The sequence below is a fragment of the Quercus suber genome, unplaced genomic scaffold (genome assembly GCF_002906115.3).
Source record: "Quercus suber isolate HL8 unplaced genomic scaffold, Cork oak 2.0 scaffold_505, whole genome shotgun sequence".
Lineage (NCBI taxonomy): Eukaryota > Viridiplantae > Streptophyta > Magnoliopsida > Fagales > Fagaceae > Quercus > Quercus suber.
Genome location: NW_027069954.1, coordinates 438381 through 448472, shown reverse-complemented (window position 1 = coordinate 448472; position 10092 = coordinate 438381). Strand labels below are relative to the sequence as shown.

The window sequence follows — 10092 nt, the reverse complement described above, 5'->3', positions numbered from 1 at the left end:
CTAGAACCCGACCCTCGGATGGGAACTTCACCTTCTGATGCAGGGTAGAAGCAATGGCTCCTAAGGTGTGAAGCCACGGTCTGGCCACGATGGCAATGTAGAGGGAGTAAGTATCCACCACAATGAAGTCGACCTCCACTATCTCGGGGCCGGTTTGCACAGGTAGTCTAATTTGGCCATTCGGTGTGACAACCTTCCCATCAAAGCTCACCAAGGGGGAATTGTAAGGCGTCAAATCTTATGGCCCCAGCCCCAGCCCCTTATAGAGATTGGGGTACATGATCTCGGTTCCACTACCATCGTCCACCATTACCCTTTTCACGTCATAGCCCCCAATCCGAAAAATGATTATGAGCGCGTCGTTGTGGGGTTGGATGGTACCGATTTTGTCTTCGTCGAAGAAACTCAAGACTGGATAAGTACGTATTTTGCGTCTTTTCGGCTTCGGGCCAAAGTCGTTGGTGGGAAGCTGAGCTACAGACATCACCCTAGAGGGGCACGAACTCGTCCTCCCCAAAGCAGTGAAGATTACATTGATTGTTCCTATGGGTGGTCTTAAGGAAGTATCTCTCCTGGACTCCTGGTTTGCCTGGCTTTGATGGCCACTTGAAGGATGTAAAAGGTGCTTCAGTTTCCTTTCTCGGACCAACTGATCCAGGTGGCTCCAAAGGTTCCTGTAGTCTTCTGTAGTGTGTCTGTGGTCCTGACAGTACCGACAATACAAGCTTTGATTGCGTATCATTGAGTCTCTGGCCATCTTGTTAGGCCACTTGAAGAACGGCTCGTTCTTTATTTTCTCCAAAACTTGATGTATTGGTTCTCTGAATATGGTGCTAACTGTCCGCGTGTTGGCTGTTCCAGATTGCCTCGCGAAGTCCTTCATCGGCCGGTCATTACTGTATCGGTCAGACTTGAAATCCCTATTTTTTTGAGGGATAACCTTCTCTTTCCCCTTCCCTTACAGCTGGTCTTCTTCTACTCTTTTGTATTTGTCAATTCGGTCCATAAGCTGACGTACACTGGTAACAGGCTTACCCATCAAGGATTTTCTCAAGTCGTGCTTGGTTGGGAGACCGCTTTTGAAAGTGCTAATAGCGACGTCATCAAAGTTGCCGTCCATCTCATTATACATCTCCCAATATCTGTCCGAGTATGCCTTCAGAGTTTCTCCCTCATGCATGGATAAAGATAATAATGAACTCAGAGGCTGTGGAACCCTGCTGTTCGTAATGAAGCGAGAGCCAAAAGCTTGGGTGAGTTGGTTGTAGGAATCTATGGAGTTCGTTTTCAAGCCATTGAATCATCTCATCGCTATGGGTCCTAGGCTGGACGGGAAGACTTTGCACATCAAAGATTCGTTCTTGGAGTGGACGGCCATCCTTTGGTTAAATTGGCTCACATGCTCTACAGGTTCCGTTCGACCATTGTAAATGGTGAATGTAGGTTGATGGAAACACCGAGGTAACCTAGCCCCTTCTATCTTGTGTGTGAAGGGTGATTTAGATATTTGATCCAGAGCCTTGCTCATGGCATCATTACCTAGGCCCCTGCAAGACGGGCCTTTGCATTTTCACCTATAGTGGTATTCGTTTTCATAAGAGAAGGTCTCACTTGGGGGAGTTCTCGATCTCTGCATGTAACTGTTGTCTTTTTCATCATTAGAGGATACGCTAGAGCTTGAAGGGGACCGCCTCCACTGTGTATGACATAGTCTCCTTTTCAAGTCATTTATCTCTTACCGCATGGCTTGATTATCGTTTGATCTCTGGGATACGTGACTGCCCATTTGGGAGTGGCTTCTGCTCGTCTGGGTAGTATGCACACTCCCTTCTTGATTCCTTTCGTTCTTCTGATTTTGTTCATGTTTAGGACTAGGAAAATTACCCTACAGCTAAGATCCTATGGGTTCAGTCCATTGGGGAACTCCTTGGCATGGGTTAGCCTGGTGTGGACCTGATCCTACCATCTCTAACTGTTGCACTCACAAAAGCACAAATTCTTCCCACAGACGGCGCCAATTGTAGAAGTTGGGTTTGAGCACTTTTCTTAAGGAATAGGTGAACTCGAGCCCAATAGGCTCAATACAATAAGTTTATAGAGAATGGGCTGAAGAATTTAGTTTTGGTAAGTATAGCAACAATTGAAGGTGGTTTAAAGAATGATTAAGTAAAATGAATCTGGACTAGGGCAAGCAATTCAGTCCTCGGCACAAGTCCGAGGAGCTTCCACTTGATATTTCTTAAGTTATAATAACAATGGTTACAAAGCTAATACAGATTGCTACAGTTATTTCTTTCTTTAAAAGCTCTTTTCTTTTTTCTCCCTCTTCTCTTAGAGCTTCTTCTTCCTTATATATTACTCTCCTCCTTTATTTTCACCGTACACGTGTAGGTCAGATCTGTTGTTGATTGTCTTTGTCACATCAACCTCCTATTAGAGCTCCTAGGTAGTAGCTATGAGTCAGAGAAGCCGTTGTTCAGATATCATTTCCACATTAATGTGGCCAGAGTGTTAGTTGTGGAGCATTTAATGTGGAGGCAGTAGCTTTTCTTAGAATTGCTCCACTGTCATGCTCCTGTGCGCTTGTTTGCAGTACTTGTCCCCTCCCATGGGGCACTTCGAAAGATTATTTTTGTTGGCGAGTCTCTTTATATCAATCTCGGCTTTGAACAGCTGAGGACAGGATTGTCCTCGGCACGGTTTCCTTAGCGGCTGTGATTACCGTTATATTCTTCATATGTGATTATGGGCCTCGTCGTGGGCTTCAAGCCCAATATAGGGGGTGGATGCGCAATATTGGGCCTTATGACCCCATAATATATATATATATATATATATATGTTACTTTGAGTTAATAGAGCTCTATTGAGCATTGAGGATGTGATTTTAAATGATATAATTTTTTTTAAGGCTTCAATTTGAAGTTAAAATTTATTGGGAAATTAAATAAGGAGTTTGGCAATGACTTTCATGGTGTGAACATAAATGAAGAAAAAAACATAAAGAATTTAATTGTGGCAATTGTAGAACAATAATTAGTGAAGAAGGTCAACAAAAACATATTTATCACTTCTCTTCTTCTTGTACTTGGTCAAAAAACGACTATACATTGTATACAATGCTTAAAATAGGAAAAGTCATGCTATGGTTACAATTTTGGTGTTTATGTGCAAAATTTAAGTCAGAGTATTGAAAAATATTTTTTAAAGTAAAATAAGCTAATAAAAAAATATTTTTTTACATATAATATTTTTATTTTCAAGTCAGGGGCTCATTTAAACCCCTAAACAACACTTAACGCCGCCCCTATAACAAAGGCGAAATAACCCCCTAGAAGCGTGATCAACTTTCTCAAAAAAAAAAAGAAGCGTGATCAAGGTAATGCCAATTATGCCATTGTCTAAATGAGCTACTAGTGCACCTACATAATTTAATTTTTTGGGATGAACCTATTTTATTAAAGTTGGTTTGATGAAGTATGCATCTACAATTATTATGTTGACTTCTAAGTAGTGAGTATTGGTGGGTGACATTGACAATGGACCACAAGTCTTATACCAATTACGAAGCATGCATTATGACTTCATAAAATGAGTAGTGGACAACATCGATCTTCAGTCAATAACTCATTTAAATTAAGTTATGCAATTATGATTAATTTTCAGTTGAGCTAGTAATAAGGAGGAGAAATTCACAAAGCGTTTACCACAAAAAGAAGAAGAAGAAATAAATCTACAAAGTGTTCATACTTCATCTCCATCTTTTGTGAGAAATTGATACGCGTATAACATTTTCACAGTAAATTTTATATAGTGAGTTGTTATTAATTTTAATTTAAAATCACATATGAATTATTTTTTTGTCTACTAATAATAGTTGATAACAACATTTTTTAGAGATAGTTTCAACTTATAGTGTTGACCAAGACATTAATTAGTGTTTTTGTGTAGCTTTATTATCAAATCAAGAAACCAATTGGTTTTATGATGTAACTTGCACCCACATCTAATAATAATTTAGTACTTAAAATTTGTTTGTGAAAATGTTACTGACATAACATTTTTGTTAGATTATTTAAAAGAAAAAAAAAAGTTAGAACACAAGTTAGCTTAAAAGTCTGTTTGACATTAGTTTTAAGTTTGAGCTTTTATCTTTTAGGTATAAAACTAGCTTTTTCTCCCCATTTTCTCACTTTTAAATTTAAAAAAAAATACAAGTGTACAAAAAGTGTTCAAGAAAAAGCTAAATAACTGCTCCAAACAAACACTAAGAACCAAGATCTTATTTTGGCTAATTAATTCCAAAGAGAAAAAGTAGCAGATAATGGTTTGGAAGAAAGACAGGTTGAACCGTTGGGCACCAAAATCGAGCGAGAAATACTGCGAAATGGCATGAAAGCCAAACCTAAAGGTCTAACTCATGGTCTTTACTACTAATGAAGCGTATAAAAAGCTGAACCTAACCCGGTGGGATAGGTGTCGCTCTCGGTTTTTATGTTTCCAACCAACCCCTTCACACACAGACACAGTCATTCTCAACCCCACAGGATTTTTGTTGTTAGATGGTTTTCTTTTTTCTTTTTCATCAAGTCAAAGACCCTTGCCTAGCTACCCACCAAATCACGCAGTTGTTTTGAGAAACCTTTTAAAACCCACCTATTTTTTTGCCTTTTAAAACAGCCTTTACCTTTTTTGATATTCGTATTACCAATTCTATCCTTTTTTTGTAGAATTCTTGAGACCAAAGTCTGACCCCCAAAGCCCAATAAAAACATCAGGCTTATGTCACTCAACACCAAGGTGGTTTTGTTATATACTAAAAATACAATATTCCTCTTATTTAGAGGAGTACTCTACATTAGAGAGATTGTATGTAGTTGTTATACAAAATGATTAGTTAACAACTCATGCAATACATGAAAAGTTTAATATAATATAATTTTATCTTAAAAAATTGATCTTCACCTTCTTTTATTTTGTATATAAATATAAAATTTGATAATTATAATAGTCATTAATAGATATTTATTTTGAGTGTATTTGAATATAAAACATTAAATATGAATTTTAATATTTATTAATGGGTATTTTATTATTACTGTGTTTTATATGAAACTATTAATATTAATAATTATAGCAATAATTATTAGATAATTATTATGATTGTGTTTGTGAACAATCTACTCTATCATTTAATTGAGAGTTTAAAATATAGAATAATATTTAAGTTTAATTAAAAAAAGATTGATGTGTAAAATCGTTAGAACATAAATATATTTGTGGAAAATTATTATAAGATCAACAAAAAGTTAAATATCTTTTGTTTTATATATACTGTAGATAAATTTTGAATAGCTCTCAAAATAATTTTTTTAAATTATGTATTTTCAATTTATCATTATTGGTGATGAGAAGAAGGGTGTTAATTAATAAGCAAGCTGTCCAATCAATTACGATTGTAAAAGAGAAAGAAAGGGTAAAGATTAAAATTGGCCCAACATAATATAATAATAGATGTAAGGAAGAAAAAATCAATTTTAACGTTTTTCATAATCATTGAGTTGTTTATGGCTGTCATATAATAAAGATGATATTAGTTGTAGACTCACATGAATGTGATGTCAATCCTATCATAATTTTATAAATTTTAACACACACACACACACATATATATATATATATATATTTAAATACTTCTACTTTGACAATTTTTGTGTATCTTTATTTGAAAAATTATTATAGATAATTATGAGGTTCAATAAGGTTAGGTAATACACTTTACAGACTCTACACTAATAAATATAAGTTTTTTAATGAAAAATGTGACGTAAGCATATTAATTAATATGAAAAAATAATTAGTATAATTTTTTCTGACTTATAGTTATCAGTGTGAAATATTAGTATATCAGTTGTACACGGATTACCTAATAATTATTCATTTAACTCAATTTGTTCCTATTTATTGTGTGTTTTTCAAAAATAGAAAAAGAAAAAGGAAAAAAAAAAGAAAAAAAGAGCAAATGTTACTGAGCGACATGGGCTGTGGAAGAGAATATTCCAGAACGGATCCGGCCCAGGGGCAAAAAAGTAAAATAGAAAGAAAAGGGCACTAAAATAGAGCGTCGTGATCTATCACGTTTGCTTGCGGAAAAAGCCAAATAAAGAGGAAGCGACAATACCGATACTAGTTTCTCAAAAAAAAAATACAATACCGATAGTAGACATCTCTTTCTTCTCACTTAACTTTCTCACCGCACCGAGTATAAACACCCCTATTCCCCCAAACCTTCTCTCTCATCTCAATTCTCTCTCTAAAACTCCCCCTCCCTCTCAAAAATATCCTTAACACACTCTCTCTCAGACTATCAACCATGTCTGCTTACCAGGGCAAATACGCTGGTATAAACCCTAAACCTTTTATGTCTCTCTGTTTCTTTCGTTTTGTTTTGTTTTATTTCATGTTTGGTTAGATCTGGAAATTCTGTTTAGTCCTATTGTCTTTTTGACTTCGGATATGTGTTTGTGTGTGTGTTTTTTTTTTGATAGACGATTGCTTTGATCTGGTATTTGTTTGATCTTATATTGTTGTAGATTCACTTTTACACTACTATTAATCGTTGAAAATTGTAGTGGTCCGGGCCTAAAGGTCTTGATCTTTCCGATTAATGGATCCGACGGTTGATCGATTAGGGAAATCAAGACTAGGCCCTTAGTTGCCGTCAGATCCGCTTACTTTTTTTTTTATTTTTATTTTTATAGAAGTTCCATTTATTTATTTATTTTTTAGGTCCTACATATGGTGATCAATCGAATATGAAAAATATGGTTCAAAGTTTATAAAATTAAATATCAGATCTGATTTTTTGTTTGTGCTAGTAATTATTTGCTCTATGGATCCATAACATTGTGTAGTGTTGTGTATGTGTTTAATATATTAAGTTATCATGAATTAGCAAAAACCCTGGTATTTGGAGATTGTATTGTACGCTTTTAAAAAAAAAAAAAAATCTATATAATAGTTTGCTCTTATTTATTTATAAGGTGTTTGGATATATAATTTCACTAGCCGTGCGCAGATTAATTAAAATTCATATCTAAAATAAGATCAATTCATTTTATTATAACTATAAATTGTGGGAGATGAGCAAACCAATTTAAATAAATAGGTTTAATTTCTTTTCAGATTTTCCAAACTTTTAATAATACAATTTTCATTTAAATAGTAATTTAATCGTATTGGAACTTTGGCAATAGAGCTTTATGTAAATTTAATCTGTTGAAAGTGTAGTGAAAGCATAAGGGGAGGGTATTTTCAAGTTAAAACCGCGCCTTCTAAGACAAATTTTGGTATATAACATATGATATTATAATCCTTGCATTATTCTAGGCCTTTTTCCCGAAAGTACTGAATTTAGAAGTTTGTGGTATGCACAGCTTTTTTCCTTAGGCCTTGTATTGTTGACCTTTCTTATTATGTTGTTTCCGCTGCTTGTTGTGGACAAGTCTTGTGGCTGTTTCATTTTAATTCATTTTTTTTTTTGATTGGTAATTTACACGTCTTCTGAATGTTGTCTGCTTTTCAGATGAGCTCTGTGCCAATGCTGCATACATTGGTACCCCCGGAAAGGGTATCCTTGCTGCTGACGAGTCAACTGGCACAATTGGCAAGCGTCTTTCCAGCATCAATGTTGAGAATGTTGAGGAGAACAGGCGTGCTCTCCGTGAGCTTCTCTTCACCACCCCTGGTGCCCTCCAGTACCTTAGTGGAGTAATTCTTTTCGAGGAAACCCTCTACCAGAAGACACATGACGGTATTGTGATCATATTAGTATTAATTATTCTGAATGGGTTTCAATTGTTCTTTAAGATTCTTATGATAGAAAGAAATGTTTTTACTTCAATATACTGGTTTTAGTACAATAATCTAAAGTTACAGTGTTTGTGCAAGATTTAAAAAAGCCTCCTATCATGATTTTACTCTTTTTAATCCTTCTTGGGTAACTCTTTCTAGTTACAGCATAAAAATCTCTATTTTTCACCTTGCAGGTAAGCCCTTTGTTGATCTTTTGAAGGAAAATGGTGTTCTTCCCGGCATCAAGGTTGACAAGGGTACAGTTGAGCTTGCTGGAACCAATGGTGAGACCACCACCCAGGGCCTTGATGGCCTTGCACAGCGTTGCCAGAAGTACTATGAAGCTGGTGCTCGTTTTGCCAAATGGCGTGCTGTGCTCAAGATTGGCCCAACTGAGCCATCTCAGCTTGCCATCAATGAAAATGCCAATGGATTGGCCCGATATGCTATCATCTGCCAGGAGAATGGCCTGGTCCCCATTGTTGAGCCTGAGATATTGGTTGATGGACCCCATGATATTTTGAAGTGCGCTGATGTGACCGAACGTGTACTCGCTGCCGTATACAAAGCTCTTAATGACCACCATGTCTTGCTTGAGGGAACCTTGTTGAAACCCAACATGGTGACCCCTGGATCAGAAGCACCAAAGGTTGCACCAGAGGTGATTGCTGAGCACACTGTCAGGGCTCTTCAGCGAACAATGCCCGCTGCAGTTCCTGCTGTTGTTTTCTTATCTGGTGGTCAGAGTGAGGAGCAGGCAACTATCAACCTAAATGCCATGAACAAATACAAGGGAAAGAAGCCATGGACCCTTTCCTTCTCCTTTGGACGTGCCCTTCAACAGAGCACTCTCAAGGCATGGGGGGGAAAGAAAGAAAATGTTAAGAAGGCCCAGGCTGCATTCCTTGCTAGGGCCAAGGCCAACTCTGAGGCAACTCTTGGAACCTACAAGGGTGATGCAACCCTTGGTGAGGGTGCCTCCGAGAGCCTTCACGTGAAGGACTACAAGTATTGATGAAGCTAAAAGCTTCTAGTGGGTTTTGTGTTTTGTTTTGGAGAGTTAATGACGGTATGGGGTATAAGGTTGTCCTATTCTCAGGCATAGAGTTAGGGCTGTTTTTCAATTTTCTTTATTATATGTTTTAGTAGGATGATGCTAGAGTAATAATGCTTGAGTAGTATTTGCCTGGTGAGAGAGCTTGGATTTTTCGGTTGGGAACTGCTGATGGATGCTTCTTGTTTGTGTTTTTTAAACCTCTTTCCTGTTAAACCAAGTTTATGTCATGCTCCAACTTATTGTGAATGTTGCTTTACTATTTTGTTTGTAATTGTTTTGGAGGGTTTTGGTTGAATATATATTTGGCTGTTGTCCAAACTTGGATCTATGTAGGTCCATATCTGCAGGAGTGTGACCAGTTGTAGGTAGAGCACACCACTTTGGCAGAGACTGGGTTTAGAGGATTGGTTTTTTGTATGGTTCTCTTTCCCAATAATTAGCACGTATGCACCTGATACATGCATCATTTGGTAAGTTCTACAGTGTTTTTCTGTAAGCTACTTTTGCCTCTGACCTGGTTTACGTAGCAATCCTTGTTGAAATAATGGGGCAAATTACCAAGAGCTAGATCCATGAGTAAAATTGAGGGGTTAATACGTGAATAGATTAAAGTTCGCCTTTTGATCATAACATCTCTTCCCTTTCTGTTTGGTGAAAGAAGCGTTGGTAGCAACATTCTTAGAAAGCAAAGAAACTCTGCATTGACTATCTTATTCTTTTTCCAATTATTGTGGCCAAAGAGAGCAAAGTAACTTGGCTCATTGCCTTGCTGAAACCTCCCTCCATAGCTAATTGAATGGTTAGATGGTCGCTCTACTGTTCACTACACTTTCTGGAGCCCCATTCTCCTCAGCACAAGAAGTTGCTGTTTGAAGAAGTACCTCAATGGAAATCTTGTAAGAACCTCTTTATGATGGCTTCCCTCTTTTAGTGTCTGCTACATCATGGACTCATAATTGTGAAAAAGTTTTGCATGTTTCGGAAATGTGTGGGGTCTACCCCCTTGTGAGGGGGAGGATGCATGTTTTCTCCATAGTTGTACCCTAAAAAGTTATATTTGAGTGCAGCATTCGGAAAGTTTTGCATGTTTCGGAAATGTGTGGGGTCTACCCCCTTGTGAGGGGGAGGATGCATGTTTTCTTCATAATTGTACCCTAAAAAGTTGTATTTGGGTGCAGCATT

General features: G+C 37.0%; 1 protein-coding gene across 1 annotated transcript; it reads left to right on the top strand.

Annotated features, from left to right (window-relative positions):
• The first annotated feature begins 6211 nt into the window (after window positions 1–6211).
• LOC111994220 (fructose-bisphosphate aldolase 6, cytosolic) lies at window positions 6212–9156 on the top strand. The gene is made up of 3 exons (XM_024026096.2): window positions 6212–6400; window positions 7585–7812; window positions 8048–9156. Exons 1-3 carry the CDS (start codon window positions 6373–6375, stop codon window positions 8866–8868), a joined length of 1077 nt encoding a protein of 358 aa, XP_023881864.1. The 5' UTR covers window positions 6212–6372; the 3' UTR covers window positions 8869–9156.
• The last annotated feature ends 936 nt before the right edge of the window (window positions 9157–10092 follow it).

Bases quoted from the DNA above. Each gene is read 5' to 3' on its own strand.
- LOC111994220 (XM_024026096.2), top strand. From the start codon at position 6,373: ATGTCTGCTTACCAGGGCAAATACGCTG. The intron at 6,401-7,584 runs GTATAAACCCTA...TCTGCTTTTCAG, and splicing joins TTACCAGGGCAAATACGCTG to ATGAGCTCTGTGCCAATGCT. The intron at 7,813-8,047 runs GTATTGTGATCA...TTCACCTTGCAG, and splicing joins CTACCAGAAGACACATGACG to GTAAGCCCTTTGTTGATCTT.